The following is a 21503-nucleotide window of genomic DNA, read 5'->3' as shown; positions in this document are numbered from 1 at the left end:
TATGGGACAGAGTCAGTCAACGTTTTTCGACTGTCACCCAAAGACTGAATGTATAATTTAAAAGGTATTACATTTATCATGCTGCGTTCTTGTGGAAATCTCGGGGCAACATTATACCGGCTTATTATCAGCATGTTTGATCAGAACTATTCATAAAAAGATAAATATGCATGAACACCACTGGAAAACATAAATGTCACAATCTGAGTTGGTAAAGAGAAACCGTACTTTAAACGTGCATTTTCTCTGCTGTCCACCAGGGGGCGACTCCTCTGGTTGTATAGAAGTCTATGAGAAAATGACTCTACTTCTCTCTTGATTTATTACCTCAGTAAACATTGTAAACATGAGTTTATGGTCTCAATCTCTAGTTTCAAGTCTTCTTCAATACAGCATGAGGCACTTTTTAGCGTCTGTTTGAGACACACCAGGCTTCCAACTCACTCCAGTGTAAACCCAACCGAGTATAAAGAGTAAGAAAGTCTGCATAGAGCGAGGCGAGATCAAACAAACACAGGACTTTCACTCAGGACATTGCTGTCCGTGTCCCCCGTGAAATCAAAAATCGAGGTTTACGACCGTAGTTTTCTTACGTTACATCAGGACTTTACATAAGTTAGTTACGTAACCAATGTAGTCACAAACGCACGAGTTTCAACCAAAACCACGATCTTTTCCGAAGCCTAACCAAGTTTTGTTTCGCAAGTAAACCTAAAAACTAAATAAACCTACGTTGGAAGTTTATTTTGAAAAGAGACTATCTATGTAACGAGTGGAAAGGTTAATATGTAAATTAAGGTAAAAATATATATATATATGTCACGGACCGGTTAATCTTCAGTTAGATTTAAATCTGATGGGAGGAAAACGGTTATATAACAGGACACGGAGGCCAACATCAGATAAACTCGAGGGAGAGATCCCCCCCCCCCCCCCCACAGAGAGGTCACAGGTCACAGCCGCTGACAGCGTGATTCCCTGTAGAGCTTGTGGCGAGTCAGTGTTTTGGCTCACTGCTCTGCAGGGGAAACAAGTTCGGGTTACCGGGGGAATAAAATCAGCCTAAGTCATCAGCAGCTGATGTAACTACCAGAAATACAACAGGGAGCATTTTAGCAGAGCATTAAGTGAACGGGTTCACCTTTGCTGGTGTAAATGAATTAGCTGCTGAGCTGGCTAAAATGATATCCAGGCAATATTTTACCCACAAGCAGGAAAGAAACACTGGGGAGGAGAATAAAAGCCCAATACTCAAGTAAAATCACCCAAAAAATGATAAATGCATCTGTAGAGTGTCCCAGGCTCATACACTTGGGGGGGGGGGGGTCGCGCTGCTGTATATTTTGCTGCTGTCAGCTCTCTGAAGACGGCACACGCTGCAAAGTCCGACTCTCTGGGTCTTTCCGTGCCCGAAGCTTAGTTATGCCAAGAATCTTTACAGAGGACAAGACCTGCGGCCACACACACACACACACACACACACACACGATCTTTAATTTCATCTCTGATTCGCAGCACAGGCCGCACGTATGCGATGCATGTGGAGTGAATCACGCCTGTGTTTGTGTGCGCTGACCGAGTGGGAGGCAGATTGCATAACTTTCCGGAGGTCAAACACTTATTGGGGGCACCAAGCATGACACACACACACACACACACACACACAAGGTGCTACTCAGCTGGCTCGCGGGTGCGTTGGACTTTCTGGTAAATACGCGGTAGAGACTGAGTTCACCGCTACAGCTACAGTCTAATTATTCATTTGTTCATAATGAGAATATTGCACAATTTGTAGCTGTTTAATTTCAATATCAGGGAAATCCTTCATTTTTGACCTCTTTTCTAATTAGTCAATATACGTAAACAATTACTGCAAGTTTGAGGAAAGTATGAGAGCTTGTGTTGTCGTCTCCCCGGCCCGAAACAAAAGCAATATCCTCTTCCTTTTGGCTGACGCAGTTGTGTTTGTGCTGTAAATGGCGCCTTCATTTTCCCGGCACACCGTACCCGACGGCAGGCAGAACTAGTGAAAGCGAGGCCTGTAGGGAACCCATCTAAACCACGATTGAGTGATTATTCTAGAACCATTACATTGTGAAACCAACACATACTTCGTAATGATGAGCTAAAGCAGAGAGAACTTGCCTGTTGCCACTTTAAATGAGTCCGCGCTGCTCTCACGTGTTCGAGGGTGAAGTGGCAGAAAGCCATCGACCTGAGCGAGGTGCAATTTACTGCCCGGTTCTCTCATCGTACTTCATATTACAGTCCGTCTCACTTCTCTTTCCAATTCATTAAAGCACAGATGACACAGCTCATAACAATCCGCCGTCTGTGGGAAGAGGTCCGGCATCGATGTGTGTGTGTGTGTGTACATGTGTGTTTTATCAGCGAGTGTTTCCAATTGCAGAGAGATAACTTTGATTGAGTTGGCCCTGAAGGTCGTATACTTTGAGGCGGTGTGTTCCTGTGTGTGTGTTTTATTGTGTGTGCTTTAGTGTGTGTGTTTTAGTGTGTGTGTGTGTGCTTTAGTGTGTGTGTGATCTCCTCCCGTCCTAATTGAGTCTATAAGATCTCATCTTCCTCTCTGCTGCTTCTCGTTCCGTCTCATTTCATCACCTCTTCTCAATGCTGTCTCCTGATGTTATTCCTGCGCATTAACATTTCTTAGATATATTGTTTACTTTATGGTGGTGATTTGAGGTGCGATATATTCTGTCGTGCCATTCTTTGTTTATGTGCCTCGCTTCATATATTATCAGTGTTTAATTACCACTGTTGTTGTTTTATCACCCCGCAAAGCTGAATGAATCTAAATGACATGTTGCCTTATTCGTCTTCCTTTACGGCCACATATTGAATCAATGGAAGAAGTGAGATTTGTGCCGAATAATAAGAACGGATATGGAAAGTTAAGACATTATCTTTGTGGAAAAAGTTTGTACGGAAGTTCAAACTGCATTTCTGCCACCGCAGTCATCATCGCCTCCCCTACGATAAGCGATGGGCTTTTTCTGTTTTGTAACGACGTGCGCCACAAAACGAAGCCTCTGTTGCCGCATCGGCCTTCTTCCTCAGGTTGGTGAACAGAGGTCTTGTAAGCGTTCGTTTCCAGCTCCCACACCTTCTCTGTCCGTACGACTGCTACAAGCTGAAAGAGTCCCATGAAAGGTTTCTGTGGACTTTTCGCGAAGTGGCGCCCAACGTTCCGTCAAATCTGGTGTGCGCTTGCTGTTACGTTCATAATCTTTTAACCTTTAGCGAGACACTCGGAAACGGGTGGCGAGCTACTTGTTGGAGACCCGTGTTGTAGAGCGACAAGACAGCGTAGCGAGGTGTGTCTTCTGCGGGACGTTTCTTCCACTCTCGCAGACAATTTCAACCATTTACATGCAGCGCAGGACTGAGCGAGGTTGCGTGGACGAGGACGTTTGACGGAGGACGGCTGGAAATGTGACATCTGCAACGACAAGGACGTGCGTGATCTGATCAAGATGATTAGAATAATGCTTTCCCGTCCAAACAACATTTACCTCATTGTTTTATGCTGGGACGTTATAAACAGTGTGTGTGTGTGTGTGTGTGTGTGTGTGTGTGCTGGTTATTTTGGAAGCTTAGACCCTATCAAATATATTCAGTCATCATTCCTGTAATTCCAATTTAAAAAACTCAAACATTTGCCAAAAGCTGTGTGTGTGTGTGTGTGTGTATATAGAGATAAAGTCGCTAAATTACAATCCACATCATCTTTTATCATGATTGCCATCATCATCATAATCATTATAAAGTTAAATGGTATGAGAACATTCTGTGTGTGTGTGTGTGTCTGGTCCATCACTCAGACAGCCGTGGGGATCAATGCAGTCGAGCATCAGTCTGATGGATAACACTGCAAGTATATAGATCCAGGCTCTGTGGGATATGTGTATGGAAGGTATGTGGGTCTGTCTATAAATGACACGCTGTCTGTCTGTCTGTCTGTCTGTCTGTCTGCCTGTCTGTCTGTCTGTCTGCCTGCCTGCCTGCCTCGGCTTTTATGTGTGCATCCGTCTGTAAAACAGAGAAAAACAGATTATTGTTGGTGTTTGTGTGAAACATTGATTACCGCGGTGGGCAATCAGCGGCAGCAGCTCCAGACAACAGACAAGGCACAGAGTGAGCGCCCGAGTGTGTCCATTGACCGTACGCGGCCCATTAAGCACTAATCAACCTTCGCCGTCCTGCTTTGTATTCCCGAGGGACTCCAGCGACAAAGCAGAGACATTAATATAGTAAGTTTGGCCAAGTCGTGCCGAGGATACAAAAGAGCTGCCGGGGACGAACATGAGATGGAATGAAGATGTTTGATGAAGGTTTGTGCAGATCCACGGAGACTTCGGTGAATCTGGGGGACTCGCAAGAGACATCCTGACTTTTTAATCACTTGTATAGGTCAAGTTTCAAAAACGTTCCCATGATGCCACCACAGACTGTATATAAGAAGTAGACGTAGTCATCGTAATGTCACTCATTGGTTTGGGGACTGACTTTTGATGTCTCGAGTTCGGCATCTTGGCCGTCGCCATCTTGTTTTTTTGCAACCAGGGAACGGAAGTGACCATATTTGGACTGCGGAGGAGTTACGTAGAGGCTCTGGTAACAATCTGTCAATCACCATGTAGCCCCGCCCTAAAGCATCCCCTGCTTTATGGTCTGTTTGACTCTAAATGGACCATAATGTACTAAATGAACATCATGCTGTATTGAAGAAGACTTGAAACTAAAGATTGAGACCATAAACTCCTGTTTACAATGTTTACTGAGGTAATAAATCAAGAGAGAAGTAGAGTCATGTTCAGATATTCAGACATACAGGTAAAGGTAGGTAGGTAGGTAAAATACGTCAGTGTTGGGAAGCTTAAAAAAATGAAAAACAGTCCAAATACATGGAAATCCTAACAGGTGTAACCTGCACAAAACTCCCCAAATTGAATCCATTTTGGGCCTGTCAAGATAAAAAGCTATGTTGACCTTTTCTGAATCTGTCCATCGTTGCTGTCACATCGGTACACCGTCACATATGCGATCACTATTTGCACCCAAACTCAAGTTAATTAATGAAAGTTTTCTCAGACACAAAATGACCACATGTGACACCGGCTGATAACCGAGGCGACGTCTCACATCAACGTCTCCGCCAGATGCACAGAGATCAAATCACAAATCATTTAGTGCCGACCGAGTCTGAGCAGCTTTTTTTTCTTCAAATCTGTTGGCCTGTCACGATAAACGCTACGTCAACATATTCATATTTGGCTGTCACTGCTGTCATCTGACTAGATTAGTGTATGCTCTGTGTGCTGCAGTTCCAAGGAGATGCTGGATCTAATGACACATGAGATGATTGGTGGCTGAAAAGCAACAATATTTCTCACGCCTATAACAAAAGCATTTAACCCGGATTCCTGTGCAGACATTCTCTCTTTTATACGTTTGTTAAAGTGGCTGAAATCAAAATAACTTTGGAAGCACACTTGTCTGAAAATGTTTGAACATGACCTTGTAGTTTAAAAGCTGCACTTATCATTAGTTTTATATGAATGAGTCAATGTGCAAGGTGAGAGCTTGTAGTGACAAACCAACAGAGAATTGTCACCAGACGCTGCAGTTCCACTTGGTTTTAAAACCATTTTTAGCTCATTGTTTGTCCGCAAATCTGGTGTTTAAAAATTCACTCTCAAGGCTCTCATTAACGTTGTTTTCCGTTGCACCCACTCTACACTATCTGCCCAGAGAGACACAGTAGCTGAAGCATCAACACATCACACATCTAGTGTCACAACATGCACCTAGCAGTTAAAGCAGGTGCATGTTTTCAGTGCATAAGATGTCCTACTATCAGCTCCTCAGTAATGGTGACATGTACAGGTGCACAGTAAGAGATGTACCTCTCCTCTGTGGGGTTAATGCAGACACCTAGGCTGAAATGTTACAGGGAGACAGCTTCTCCTTAATCAAATATTTTTACTCAACATTGGAAAAGAAATTCAATAGGCAGCCTCCCCGACATCATATTAGGCTAATGTGGGCGTTCATGCTGAATCTTGGCGGGGATATTGTAAGCAGGAACAGCAGTTGATCGGGTATGATATCGCAATTATCAAGTTGGCATCCTCCGGCTCTGGAATCACTCGCAGTGTAATAGCGAGCAACGTCTTGGAGAAGTAATAATCATTTCAACAATTGCACTGAAAAATGTTTTGAAATAACGACAGGACGCATGTCACAGTGAGGTGCAGCTGGTGAGTGGGCGGGTGCCCGAGAGCAGAGGTAGAAGAATGTTTAAGTAATGGGGATTTATAAGTATGTATGATTAGAGTAAGACACTGTATGCTTACAGTAAAAAGACATATTTCTGTAGAAATTAAACCTGGATTATCCAGAGAAATGTGGGACTGTGAGCAAGAAAAAGATAAAGGTTTACAAGGAGCAACAACGTTATCTGTTATGAAGCTTTCTGTCTGTTGCTTGCTGCATGTTTATAAGTCTGCTTTGTGTGTAGTAAAAACTCACCATAGAGGATGTTGATGAGGGAGACCGGCATGACCAGGATGCCTACGAGCATGTCCGCCACGGCCAGCGACCTCAGGAAGAAGTTGGTGGCGTTTTGGAGCTTCTTCTCCAGCGACACTGCCAGGATCACCAGGATGTTGCCACCGATCGTCAGCGCGATGATGACCAGTATGAGCAGCGCCGGCCAGTTTTTATCGTTCATCACCAGGGCGGTGACAGACTCCTGGGTGAAATTGTCCACGCCTGCGCTCATGGCTGCCGCACCTCCGCCGCTGCCTCCAAACCCTATCCCCCATGGCAGGGTTTGGTTGAGGTCCAGGGGGTTTATGCTTGGCCAAGCCATCCGACCACCAACCTCCAGGGAAGAAGTGGTGGTGCTGAACCCGCCAAGAAGAGCCCTTTCTGGGCCGCCCATCCCAAAAGAGAGAACCGATAGGAAGTTTATAAGGGGAAGGCCTCCCCTGGTTTGTACTCAGCTTCCTCACCAGCAGAGGGAAGAAGAAGATGGAGAGAGACACGCGGTCTGCATTGATTAAACGTTATTTGAAGAGTTTTGAAGTGGGTCTTCCAAAATGAATTCTCAATAGCATTACACCATTAGGAAGGATCTGGGGGATGGGGTAAAATCAGGGACAAAGCAACTTTGGGGATGGGGAGTTACAGGAAAAGGGGAGAGGGGATTGGAAGATCCCAGCTACAAGAGTGTTTTTTTTAGTTTGTATTGTATTCCAGTGAAGTCTTGCTAGCTGCAAACAGCCTCAAATTGTTCCCTGAGCTTTGAATCTCCCATTTCCTGCCAATAAATCATTGGCAAGGAGTTCTCAAGGTGTTCGCCGAGCCAAATTGTCCTGCGTTGCTTTGTGGTGGATCAGTCACATCCACCTCTTGATGGAACTGAGAGTTTGAGGGTTTCTAATTTGGATCTGAAAATTGGTTTACACACATCCATAGCTGCTGTCTGCTCCAGCAGCCAGATCTCTACTGGTTAGTCTGCAGATGAGTCTCAATCAGTTTTGATGCATTCAGCTGTAAATCTTTCTGCTGTGGTCGATTATGTCCAAGGTGTTGCGAGTTTCTTCTTTCAGGTCAGACTTGATGATCAGGTTGATCTGTGAAGGAACCAACAAAAGAATGACCATTAATCAATCAAATCTGTCTCTCTTGCATCTTCTGTATTGTTTTAACATCCGTTGGTCTGTCTTTTCAAACCTGTCTTCTTTACATTTACCAAATAAGGTAAATAGAAATAAAGGTTTCCAAAAGGGTTCCTCCTGAAGGGTTGAGGTTCTACTCGGAACCATTTGCTTCTGAAGAACCCCTTTGTTAAAAGCCCAAAAAAACCCAAAAACTGTGATTGTAGACCATGATTGTTGTGGATTGCGCTGCACCACATCAGCCTCCTTTGATGGGATCAAGATGAAACTATTGGAATATGAAAGGGTTCTCAGTAGAAACCTCTGGGTGGGTTCTAGATGAAAGCCTTGGGATATAAAAGGGGTTCTCGGTAAAACCCCCAAGTGTGTTCTTGATGAAACCCCTGGAATATAAAAAGGTTCTCAAAAGAACCCCCTTGGTAGGTTGGAGATGAAAGCCTTGGTATATAAAAGGATTCTCAGTAGAACCCCTTAACTTGATTCTTGTTAGCACCCTTAACACGTGATACGATCACGGACAGAACCTCCCGAGAGGGTTCCAGGACAAACTCTTACACCATAGAACAGTTCTCTGAAGGACCTTTCCCAGGGGGTTATGGGTGGAACCTTTCACAGATCGTTTTAAGTACATCCTGTTATGTTGGGGTCTAGACAGATAAAGGGTCCTTTATTGTTCTAGTTAGGACCTGTATTTGTGAGAGTGCATTACCCCATATTCCTTTAAGTCATTACTTACATGTTTCCATCCTTCCTTTGTTTCTTATTTGGATCTTTTCACACGTTTATTGTGTTTTCTATTCTGTCCTTCTCCCTAACCTCCCTCCCTGTTTTTCCTGCATCCCCCCCTCCAGCCACCCATCAGATCTCGCTCTATCCTTCTTTTATTCCTTCTTCCACACAGCGGTTCCTGCTTTACTAGACTAATTTATGATATTGTCTGTCACTTCCAATAAAAGTTAGGAAGAGAGAATGATGTCATTTAAAACAAACTGATGGTGATTAAATGAAACAGAAGCATGGATGTTTACACCCTCACATTGCAGAGTGTGTGTGTGTGTGTGCAAAAGTACTGGCTGTCCTCTCTATTTACCCTTCGCTCTCAGCGGGTTAGTGATTTAGCACCTCATAAATGTCTACAAGGACATGTGGAGGGGTCTGAGTAAACTCTGTGTGTGTGTGTGTGTGTGTGTGTGTGTCTTTGCATGTAAGAAATAGCGAGACAGAGCGTGAAGGTCTGTGAAAATCAATGAGACAGTTTTTAAGAATGTGTGGGCATGTGTTTAAGAATGAAAAGAGAACACGTTTTCTTTCTCTTCCGTGTCCGCGCGTGTGTGTGTGTGTGTGTGTGTGTGTGTGTGCATTCAAGATAAAACGCCTGCACATCTCCAGACGGACCCGGGCCTCAAGCTGAGATAGTTTAGTAGGCGGTGAGTCTACAATAATATCAAGCAGAGCACAATAGGCCCTCTGAGTGTGTGTGTGTGTGTGTGTGTGTGTGTGTGTGCATGTTCTACTCATTGCTATAAGCAGAATGATAAAACTCCTGCTTTGCATTGTTTCAGCCTGCCTGTTAACATTTGTTTTGTTTAACGGGAATCTATTGTATATGAACATGTGTTGTCTTTGTCTTGAGTAAATGACTGCATTCATTGTCGAGGTGTGATTGTGTGCAAACATAATCAATAATTCAGATTATTCATGTGTGTGTGTGTGTGGGCAGATGAATTGTTAGTCATCATACCTAAAGGACAACAACATAAACGTTGTTTGCAGCGTCTTCCGAAACGACCCGTAGAACCTTTGCAAAAATGAGTCACGTGACTGTTTTCTGACCTACGAGCTCTCCGGTTAAAGGAGCAGTTTGACATTCTGGAAGCTATTCAGGATCTCACTGCGATGTGAAGACCTCACCGTGAAGTCACCGTGACCAGCTGTTGTTTGTGAGGAATTAGTTACAGCACATATTGTGGCCATCTGCGGTTGATCTTGTTCTTTTCAAGTTCTTCACTTATTTATATTATTAATCACGTAGGAAGACGGTCGGGAGACTCTTTGCATTGTGATGTAGAGGTGAAAAAAAACACCTGCTTTCCTCTGCCATCTGCTCATTTACACAACAGACGTCACATTATCCAAACCGTACAGGACGACAACACAAACCCAAAGGAGTTTAACTCATTGTTCAATATTATTCGTTTGAATCATTCAAAACCTTTATTCCTAATAACATTCTAGCATGTCAAATAAATCAAATAAAAGAGACTATTAATAAAGTATACATAACTCCCCGTAAAACCACAGTGTCATATTTTACATTTGGCTAACAAACAGAGATTTAACATTTTTAATTAGTCAGCTCAGGCCTTTTAGATGTGTTGTCTTCTTTATCTTTGGAGACAGCCAGGTGAGCCGTTTCCCCCTTCCTTCAGTCTTTAAGCTAACCTAAGCTAAGCTAAGCTAATTAGCTCCTGGCTCTATCTCCACATAAGAATGTGAGTGCATTCCGTCCCGTCATCCAACTCTCAGAAATAAAGTGAAAAGGTATATTTCCCAAGATGTCAAACTATTACGACAACGTTTGGCAAAGTTGAAGCAAATGAAACCACTTGGTTAAGATCAGAGATGTGTTTCGGTCATAAGAACCCAACGCTGACTGTAGATTATTGTCAATGTTGGACCTTCTTACATCCAACCATCCACCCTAATACTCCACTGAAGAAGATATAATAGCACTGTAAGAGGAGAACAATGGCTCCATCTTTTCGGCCGCAGGATATTGCCCGAAAGGTTTGAGCGGACTTTGTTTTTTCGAATTTTTCATCAAGCTGTTTCATCTTAGTCCAAATCAAAAGGCACGTTTTCAATCATTCGTAATGCAACTTCACCAACTACTGTAAGTTTAGAGGAGCCTCTCTTTCTGCCACAGCTTCTCACTGCGCTTCAGCTCCATCCAAGTGGGGATCGGATAAATCTCTTTAAAGCTCAGCGTCGACATATCTTTAGCCGATTAAAGCACTGCGCTTTGTGTGATTATTTATCTTGGCTGAGTCTACGCTGGGAAAACTTTGTCCAGCATAAAATCAATAAAACAAACGAGTAGTGTGGTTGTGTTAAACATAAAGCCAGTAATGATGTAGATGTAAGCATCACTGTAAACAAATGGCTAGAAACATAAGAAAACAGCTTTAAATAAGAACAGACAACGAGGATGTGTGTGTGCACATATAAGAGTGTGTAATACACAAGCTGCTTCCTATCTTCTTCTCTAAAGGAAGAGTATCAGCATAGTTCACAGGAAACTAAACAGCACTGCAGGCGATCCATTTAACCGGTCTGATAAAGCAGCAGTACATCACAGAGAGAGATGGGCGAGGAGAGGAGGAGAGGAGGAGGATGGATTATAGAGACAAAGACAAAGAGATTGAGAGGAGAGGAAACCGACGGGATGTGGCCTCTCTGCATTGTTATTCTAACAATAATCATATTTTCCTTTTAATCATAAGAGCGTTAAACCTGGCATGAAAACACACAGTTCACTCGGCTCAAACCAAAGATTACAGACCCGGCCCGCTGGGGTTGTCTGCACGCGTGTCACGGCCGGCCAATCACATCATCGGTTGATTATAATTGGTGTTGCGACCGTCAAACACTTCTGAGAGAGAGAGAGAGAGAGAGAGAGAGAGAGAGTCACGGCTGGAGACCCAGAGAAGGATCCCGCAGCAGAAGTCTAGTTAAAGCACAAATGTCGCCGCCGCTTTGCTTTTTTCACCACCAGAGCAAATTGCCGCCGCACTAATGTTTGTTTAAGCCATCTCTGCTCGGCGAGATAAAACAGAGGGGGGTGTCGGGTGAAAGAGGACATTTGTTTTTTGTGTGTGTTTGCTTTGCAGCTTAACATTCAAGGGTTTGTATTTTATATCCATAAACACCATCAGCTATGAACATTGGTAAATTATTAAAACACTTTTTGTATCTCTTTCTCAATTTCACTACTCACACACACACGCTTATTTTGTTTTGAAACTGTAATTATTACGCCAGGAGGAACATGCACAAGTGAGTGAGTGAGTGAGTGAGTGCACCTCTGTGTCCGTCCACGGCCAATCTGCGACCTCTCGTGGTTGCGGTGACTCACATTTTCTCAAATCATCTTTTATTTCTTGTTTTGTACGACCATTGACTGCCTGCTGACTCCTCACTCACCACTCTTAACCGGCCCCCAGTAGGGGGCACTAGTGATAACACAGCTGAGTGCAACCCGACCTCCAGGCACTAACTCTGTGCCCCAGAGACGCGGCGTTTGGCTAATAGCTAGCAGAACTACCATCGTTGTACCTCGCCGCAACTCTACTGTGTGAAGCAATATTTTTTGGTGGCGTTAGCAGTTTGTTACTTCATATCAAATCCCAGATGTGGGGGAGTTTAATATACCTGTTGCGGGGCTTTGCACACTTGTCAGTCTGCTCTCGCTACCAATATTAGCTGCCCTGTTTCGGCTAATGGGGAACTAGGCTGAAAACACTAACGGGTAGCGGGTAACTTGCAGGTAGCGGGGTGACAGAACAACAGAATCATAAAATCTGATTCTGTGGTTTGGCTAGCACTTACGCTAACTGTCCATTTTCATTCTGTTCCAAACAAACTGCTGTTTCGCCTGCATAAAAAGTCAAATGCAGCACTTCCAAGTGCATAGGAGGATATTTCCTACAAAGAGCCAACGCATAAGAGGAATTTAAAACAGAAAAAAGATTAATGAATGTGTTCAGTCACCGCACAATACTGCAGAGGCACATCTTCTTCAGCCAACAATAGTGTGAGGAATGGCACAATAAAGCCTTTACACAAAGTTTCTGTGCTGCATTGAAAGTGCAACTCAGAAGCTCCTTTAGTCAGAAATATTGAGCACTTTGATCTCTGTAGGTGTTGCACACTGTACAACATGTGAGTGTTTTACAAAAAAAAGAGAAAGAGAGAGAGAGAGAGAGAGAGAGAGAGAGAGAGAGAGAGAGAGAGAGAGAGAGAGAGGGTGAGTGAGAAACATCCCAGTATCAGTAAATCTGGTCACTTACTTCTTCTCGCCTCCCGATCGATGGGCCTGACCTTTGCAGCTGTTTTCCATTACCGGCGGCGGCGACCCTTTCCGACGTTACCTCTCCCTTTCTCTGCCTCTCCCGGCGTATCAATCCGTCTGTCATCTGTCACTCCACACCTCCGGAGCGAGAGATCAGCATCATCCATCTGCCTACAGAGAAAGAGGGAGGGAGAGAATAAAGAGACTTTTGTGAAACATTTCAGATCAAAACTAAAGCCCCCTGAAACCACAATGGCTCCTACAACACAAACCCACAAACACCGGGAACAACAACAACAACACAAGCACACTGACATATAATAAACACCCTGCACATGGTATGGTTGGGTTCGATTAATTATCCCTATTCGTAGTAGAAAGGAAACAGGACAAAGCGGGAAGAACTGAATCTATTAGAAGAGTATAAAGATGAGATGTGGAGCTAATGTTACGTGGAACATATAACTGACAAATTAGGGAAAGAAAAGTATTAATAACCGCTCTGTGAAATAACAGAAGTAAAACAAAGAAACAAAGAAAAGCGCTGAATGGTTTTTGTATGCAAATTGGATAATTCTTCTTTTTGCTTCTGTCAAGTTTCCTGCAAAGAATTTGGTTTTAATTATATGTAAATTACAGATTCAAACATGAGTTTCTGGATTATTAGAAATGTTATTCCTCATGTATGTTAAACGGTAAAAGTCATGGATATTTTAATTCTGCACATTATTCTCTAAACCAAATGAAAAAGCAACAACAGGTTCCACGACTGACAGAGGAAGTACAGCAGTGTGACACAGAAGTGGCACAGTGGCTGTTTCTTCACATTGCATCTCAGACATCTACTGTTTTTCTCTCATAAAATGTCGTTCACACACACCGACACCAGGGATTTCAGAGCAATATTGGTTTACAAGCATTCAAAAGGTTCCTGTGTGCAGGAAGTGCCCCAGCGAGTCATTGTGACACGATTCAATGCAGGTCTAGCAGAAAAAAATAAAATAAATAAGAGAAAACACCAGTCTTTGTGTCCCCGGGTGGCAAGCGATGTACACAAGAGCTGGTTGAGAGTGCGGATTGAGATGTACTCTCACAGGGGTCATTGTCGTCAGTGACGGCACCAAGCCACGAGGCCTCCTAATGGACCGCACAGACGGAGCGCCATTAAAGGGACAAGGGGGACGCACTGGGTGGGGTTTGTGGAGAGCAGCATCCAAGAAATATCAATGTATTAATGCTATTTCCATCCCTGCTTATTCCATGTAGGGTAAGCCATATGAAACTATATTTAGACAGTTTACTCCTGAGAAAGCAAACATTAGACATAAAGACTTATTTTCTCTTGTATTCCTTTGTACAAGTATTCAGAGGCTCGTGCGCCTTACAGAAAGGCAAATAAAGCTCACTGCCTGCAGTTTAATTGGGCACTTTGCGTCTTTACATCGGCCTCAAAAGACTGGTGTTTGTTGAAAGAGCCTCGTTAAATGTCCTGAAACCATCAGCTTCAACTCAGATATCCTTCAGGTAATTAAATCTCTGCGCCGGCACTTATTAATAATTTAAAAGAAAGAAAAAGATAATTGACGACAGAGATGTTTAGATGAGAGCGAGAGAGTAGCAGGCAGGAGAAAGGCACAATCAGAGGGAGAGGAGGGATTGTGAGCGGAGAAACAAAGCCAGTAAATGTTGGAGTAACTTTTCATTCGAGCGCGGGAGGGGAAGTCAACATCAGACTTTTTCTGCTCGTTGTATGAGTTTTTTTTTCATTTGTGAAACTATATTTTCAATGATGTAAAACAATACGTTGACTAGATCAAGAAAGACACATGAGAGAGAGAACATCATCTGTTTTTAGGTTTTAATGCACATTTTCAGTTTTTCGCATTTTTGCTAATTGCTACCAGACGAAGACCCACTTTGCATGTCAGCTTCCTCTCTATAGTCTATACCTATTAGGGCTGAGTTCCTGCACAGGTAAGGACCCAAATAACAAAGTACCATTATGTATCAAAACTCACCTACTTAAATGCATGACGATATTTATTGTGTACCCAGATGTAGAAGGAAAAAAAATACAATTTGTATGGATTTGGGTATCAAATGAGTACTCTATTGGTATTGTATCACTTTAAAGGTGCTAGTATTGATACCTGTTATTATTCAAACCAGCCCTAAAAACCAACAACTTCTTTTATATTTAAAAGAATAGTTTGATTGACGTCATTCAAAATACGCTCATTCTCTCTCTGCTGATGGAGAGAAAAGGAAAATATGAAGCGACTGCCAAGAGCTAGTTAGCTTAGCACAAAGCTTGGAAATGCCTTACTCTGTCCAAAGGGAACAAAATATGTCTAGTGTGTTAGATGTACAGTGTAAGAGAGACACGCAGAGGGTTTAATGTGTTTAGAGAGTTTATTCTCTGCTGGATGATATAAAGGCCATTAAGCTGCACTGCTAATGTGATACCACATAATCCCTGCATCTGTGTGTGTGCGTGTGTGTGTGTGTGTGTGTGTGTAAGAGACAGAGAGGGGGGGGATGAGTGAGTGAGGGACACTTTAACTCAAAGATATTGTGTCTATCAACGGATGTGAAGGGCTGCAAGAACAAAGGAAGTTGAAGAATAATTTGCACGTGGAAAGATGCAGCTCTGGATGTCTGCGTTTGTATTTGTGTGTGTGTGTGTGGGGGTGGAGGGGGGGGGGGGGGTACGTCTGTGTGTCGACGGCATAACGATGCAGTGCGTAAAAACAGCAGACAGATAACATATTGCAGCGCGTACGCTTCGAGACACGGCGGGAGAAAAGAACAGAGCGTTCCTTAAATCAGTCCAGAGACTCCAGATATTATGAGGCGGTACACATTCACACGCATGCGAAGACAAAGAGAAGACTGACGAGCCTCCGGGTGCCGCAGAGAGAGAGAGAGAGAGAGAGAGAGAGAGAGAGAGGGAGAGAGAGGAAAGAGTGCAGAAGTCAAAGATTCAAAGGAAACAAATGACAGACGATGACAAAGCTGGAGCGACAGAGCGACAGAGAGAGAGAGAGATGGAGAAGGGATCGCTATAACTGGTTTCACTGCTATTATATTTCAGAAGGGGGAACGGATAACAAGAGGGGACGCAAGCAGAGAAGAAGAAGAGTTAGGACACAGGAGGAGAGTGTGAAAGGAAAGAAGGGAGGGCAGGAAAAAGGAAAGAAAGGGAAAGAAGGAAGGAAATAAAGGGAGGAAAATATAGTATGTAAAGAACAAAAGATGGAGCAGTGAAGGAGCAAGCGAAGATGGAAGGATGGTTCAATAAAAATCAAGACGAGAGAGATTGAAATGAACAAGGAAGGAAAAATAGATAAAGCAGGGAGGGAAAAATACTATTTAAGGAGAAGGAGGCCAAGAAACGATCCAGGACAGAAAGGAGGAAACAGTGAAGCATTCAAGGAGGAAAGGAAGGGTGGACGATGCAGGAAAACATGTCAATGCAGAAAATAAATGGGACTTTTACCTCTTTTTTCTTGATTCTAGAAACAACAGTTGAGGAAACAATCTCACTACATGGTGCAGTTAGTGCAGCTCTGCTGGTGTTTCTCAGAGCACGCCAGGACCTTTTGGTCCAGCCTTTTCATTTTAAAGCAGAGTTGTCGTGAGATTTCTTCTCCTCACTGCTTTTTACAAGGTCAATAATGTACAGCCTTTATTCCAGCACTCAATAAAGTGCTCTATAATACCACGACAACTGGGCGAAATCCATCTGCTTTTGAAGGTCATGCGATATCAGCGAAAACACAAGAATGTCTGGTGAATCTAGACCTCTCACCTCCTCGTGAGATTGCTTTTCCTGGATTAACATTTAAATGACAAGAAGCAACATGATCTAAATTACAGGAAATCAGCTCAGTTGGCGTGAAAAGAAATGGCATTGTTTGTTTCTGCAAACTATGGATATGTTGAATGTGATTGTTTTTGCATTTGGTTAGAGCAAGTGACGAAGTATATCGAGCTACATCGATTGAAAGTTTCGTGGTATACTAACGGGTATAACAAACAAACAAAAATGCCCACTAAACGTGGGACGGAGTGGTGGTGGAAAGGTCAAACAAACACAGGACTTTCACCTAGGAGGCCGCTCTTAGTGTTAAAAGTAAACATTGACTTCATAAAACATTGTTACAGTTGTTACATAACAGGGGGGTTGTTATTTAGTTACGGTTGTTATGTTGTTAAGTTACGTTGTTACCTCACGTTGTTGCGTTACATTGTTACCTCACGTTGCGTTACATTGTTACCTTACATCGTTATGTTACTTTGTTATCTTACATTGTTACGTTGTTACGTTTCGCTGTTACATTAAGTTGTTGCTGGAACACGTTGCGGTTACATTACATTTTTGTTATGTTACGTCGTCACGTTACGTTGTTACCTAACATTATTACGTTGCGTCGTTTGCTTACGTTAATTTTTTACGTTACATCATTATGTTATGGCATTACCTTACGTTATATCATATTACGTTGTTGCATTACATTGTTACTTTGTTACTTTACATCGTTACGTTACATTGTTAAGTTATATTGATATTATTATTATTTTAACACAAACCAGGATGTTTTTGTTTCACCCTAACCAAGCAGTTTTGCTGCCAAAACCAAACAATCATTTCCCAATGTTAATCACGTGGCATTGTGCAAGTGTATACGAGGCTGATATGAAAAGTATTTATGAAAAGTACGTTTGTTTCAGATATGTTGACATTCAAGGTATCCCGTAGTTTGCAGGAAACGTACAATGCCAACAATTTCTCCTGGTGACTGTGTTGGGAAACACACATTAGAGTACATTTACATACCACTGCAGCAAGACGCAGGCTGCAACATGCCTCAACTGTGGTCTCCCAGTTAATTTAACAAAGACACACTGAGATTTAATTAGTGCCTTTAAGTCCCACTGTGCAATTTGTATTCTTAACCCCATGGGGAGTGAAGAAAGGATGGAGGGAGAAGGAAAGGGAATAAGGAGGTGAAGATGTGAACGGGGGGGTAAATTGGGAAAATTACGCTCAGATTCAATAAGTGAGGCAATGAAAACGGAGCATTTTTCATTGCTACGTGTACAAAAAGAAATAAATACACACTCGTAAACAGGAATGTACAACCACTGAACCATGCATCACACACACACTTCAGGAGAAAGTCATTATGTTTCCTGAAAGGCCTTTTGGCTATTAATCAGAAGCAACCCCCCCCCCCCCCCCCGTACATTTATCAACCAGCTTCAATCAACCGAGAGAGAGCATGAGATACACACTGAGGTATTAAGTGGACATGAAACAGGGATCTTAGAGGCACCGTCCTGCGAGAGAGATTAATTAAGTCGTAAACAGAAAGAGACAGAAGAGGGATTACACCTGAACTTTAGAAATGTCAAGAAAAGAAAATGCAAATCAGGCCTGCACCTCCATGAGCTGCAATCAAAATAGACTTACTAAAGAAAAGGTAAATTTCAATAATCTGTTATCATTACTTTTTTTTTGAATAGCTTAAAGGTCGGCTAATGTATTGGTTCTTAGAGTCCGTATGGTAATCTGCTACCTAAAAGCTCGTGTGCATGCAGCAGCAGGTTCAACATCCCTGGAGTTCGTGGTTACATGGAAAACATTTCAGAAGGAATATCAGCCATTTCTTAAATTGTTATACAGTTAGTCTGATCCATTCATGCTCCGGGCCATCATCATAATTTATTGAACAGTTGCACTTCCATCTACATTTATCGTATAATTTATTCATTGGCAAAAACAAGTTATGCTTCGAGTGAATGTAAATGCTGTTTTTTTTGCAGTGTTTGAGGAAATTGGACCGAATTTCGCCGACTAGCTTTTTCTAATTTCAATCATTATCATGAGTCACGTACCAAATACAGATTGAAGCCCTGTTGGTGGAAGTAAATCTGCAATAAACAACAGAAGTATGCTACTGTGTGTATGATGAAATTGGATTTATTGCCTCTTCCAGTTGGACGAGTAATGACTCTCCCCAGTGTAGTGTTTGTCCTCAGCACTATTCATTTAATAGTATATCCTAGCTTTATGTTAGCCCATGTTTCACTGCTGGAACTTAACCTATAACCTGGGCTGACTCAGAACATACACTGTTCTTCCTTGTGTTTCTAATCTAATTGACAAACTGGGACGTTTCAGATATATGGGGCCGTTCACACGCTGCTTCTAAAAACATGTGTAAAACACCAGCCATGCCACTAAAACAAAGATAAATTGGCTTTACTACTCTTCAGTTTGGCTGACCTTTTAACTGGACGTTGGACACCTATGTCATTAAAAAGGCTCTAGTGGGATCAACTTTACGATATCGCAAGTATATTTTAGAGCATTTCTATGCAGTGTTTGTTATAGACAAGCCAAGTAAGAGGTTGAGGAACGGACAGTCAAGTGGTGCTATTAATGCTTTGATTTGTTTGTTGTTTTTCTTGGCAATTCTTGATTAGTGGCACAGCTGGGGTTCGAAAAGGCCTGTTGATGGCCCAAAGTGGCGCCAAGCAGGCCCAGCACAGTGTGCTCCACTATGGCCCTTTGGGATTCCCAATATTCTGATAGTCTTGTTTCATCTTTTTCATTATTTCCCTGTAGTTTTTGGCTTTGCTGTGTTGGCATTTTTCACACCCGAGCAATGTCAAAAGTTTGTTTTCGGTGTTTGTCCCCAAAGCAGAGAAAATTAAAACCCTGACAATGGCGACATGCACTTTGTGTTTCCTTAAGTTCCTGCAGTTGAAAGAAAGGGTGTATGCTGGCTTAGTTTGTGCACATGTTGGCTGTATCTGTCACTGTCTCTCTCTCAGTTTGTATCGTCTCTGTCTCTCTCCCTATCTTTGCCAATAAAACAACAGATACTGACTTTTATTGTGGTTTTGATTAAAAGTTATGACACTGCAGCACTGAAGGGACAGAGGGACTAGTCCCGAGTGGAGAAAGTGTGCACGGAAAACTTTTTTTATACGCGTGTGTATTTATTTGTGTGTGTTCCCCTTCGTGCTGCTGTCAAACTTTCCATTAAGGCACAGTTGATGTGTCAACAGCACCACCATAAGCACAACAACAATTGGTGCTCTGAGCGCGGTGAGCGGAGCGAGTCGGCAAAATACAGTCAATCAGAGAGAACTTTTAGCCTCCCAAAATTGGTTTTATAAATGGGTTTTCCCCTTGATTTATGTTCTGCTCAGCCATCGCTCGTCTTAACTACAGAGTCATGAAGGAAGCAAGAGCCATAACTTGTCCCTTAAGTGCATATTGGTGCTGCTGGTCCACCGAACTTAGGTCAGGTTGTTATACATTTCTGGTAACTGGTTACTTCTCAAATCAAAATGAGAAAAATCCCTTAGAAAGCTGTTGCACAATTATACTTTATTATACCTTATGTAGTATGGTATGGTAGCTCTGTACTGTATGCTCTGTGTTCTCATGGGAAGCTTGAAACAGCAGCCTTATGTTGTTGTTGTTAAGCCTTTCTGAGGTCATCGCCAAGATGAAAAACCAGAAATTCCACACCCCCATATACCCCGATTGGAATCATCCTTTGTTTCAAAGCCAACATTTTTCCACCAATGTAACAATTCAACGGTGAGATTGGAAATCGAATCAGCCTCCTTAGATGAAACAGTCCAATATTCAATATATTATATTGAATGTGAAAACTAACAAGTTACTAAAAAAACGATCTATCTATCTATAGTATATAATATCTTTAAATCTTCAAATGAATCTATATACAGTGGCTTTTTTTCAATCTGCGGTACTTTATCAAATTCATCGCATAGAACGAAACTCACAAACTAAGTTTACCCAAAACAATCAGGAGGTTTCCGGTTCTGTATTTAGAAAGTGATAAAGGCAGCGGCTTCTTTGTGGGAACTTTATTGTGACTAACACTGTGGAAAATGAAAGAGACTGTTGGATGAGTTGATTTCACACCAGGGAATGTGCAAAAAAGACAAGGAAGAGGGAAAGAACTAGTGTGTGTAGGTGTGTGTTTGATGACTCCAGTGAATAGCACTATTACTACAGTGTGAATTGTGATACCCGCTTTTTGTAGCATTTCTGTCAACAAGATGTCAACACCTAGTGGTTGACAATTGGAATCAAACTCATTGGGGAAACATGCATATACAGGTTTTACAGTTTCTAAATTGTAGTGTTATTAAATTAGATTCAGTTTGAATAGATAGTCTTTTATGAGTCACTTCTTGTGCCAGGCAATACAAGTTAAATGGGGCATGAGGGCTGAGCAGTGAGAGCTTTTATTGGTGCTTGGATTCTCAGAGAAGATCTGGGATACTACAACTCCCCTTTGAGCCATCTGGGCTTGTTGTGGTCATCAATGAAATGTCTGTGATGGTCAGTAAAACAGACAAAGAGGCCCACACTCTGGATTTCAAGCATCAATCAAACAAAGGGATCAGTATTGGGGTTTTATTCAAATGTCTTATTCAGTGTTTGGTCATACTAAGCTCCATCCTCACGTGTCACTTCTGGTTGGATAAAAACCAAGATGGCAATGACCGAAAACCAAGATAGCGATGACCAAAAAACAGGATGGCGGGAATAAAAAACAAGATGACCGAAAACCAAGATGGCAGTGACCAAAAACCAAGATGGTGGTGACCAAAAAGCAAGATGGCAATGATCAAAAACCAAGATGGCAGTGACCAAAAACCAAGAAGGTAAT

At 42.4% G+C, this 21503-nt stretch overlaps 1 protein-coding gene across 5 annotated transcripts in view; it reads right to left on the bottom strand.

Moving 5' to 3' along the window:
• htr2cl1 (5-hydroxytryptamine (serotonin) receptor 2C, G protein-coupled-like 1) overlaps positions 1 to 21503 on the bottom strand; it is a 92705-nt gene that overhangs the window by 9560 nt on the left and 61642 nt on the right. For 3 of the 5 annotated variants that reach the window (XM_031850629.1, XM_031850630.1, XM_031850631.1), the window contains 2 exons: positions 12776 to 12948; positions 6553 to 7661 (listed from right to left, as the gene is read on the bottom strand). In XM_031850629.1, coding sequence (XP_031706489.1) covers positions 6553 to 6967 — 415 coding nt within the window. In that variant the 5' untranslated portion in view covers positions 6968 to 7661; positions 12776 to 12948. Of the gene's footprint in view, positions 1 to 6552; positions 7662 to 11268; positions 11359 to 12775; positions 12949 to 21503 lie in introns of all 5 variants that reach the window. The other 2 variants (XM_031850632.1, XM_031850633.1) reach the window with 2 other exon arrangements.

The sequence above is a fragment of the Anarrhichthys ocellatus genome, unplaced genomic scaffold, assembly GCF_004355925.1.
Source record: "Anarrhichthys ocellatus isolate YVR2014 unplaced genomic scaffold, GSC_Weel_1.0 scaffold11, whole genome shotgun sequence".
Lineage (NCBI taxonomy): Eukaryota > Metazoa > Chordata > Actinopteri > Perciformes > Anarhichadidae > Anarrhichthys > Anarrhichthys ocellatus.
Note: the sequence above shows the minus strand (reverse complement) of the source record. Positions and strands in the feature narration are given on the sequence as shown.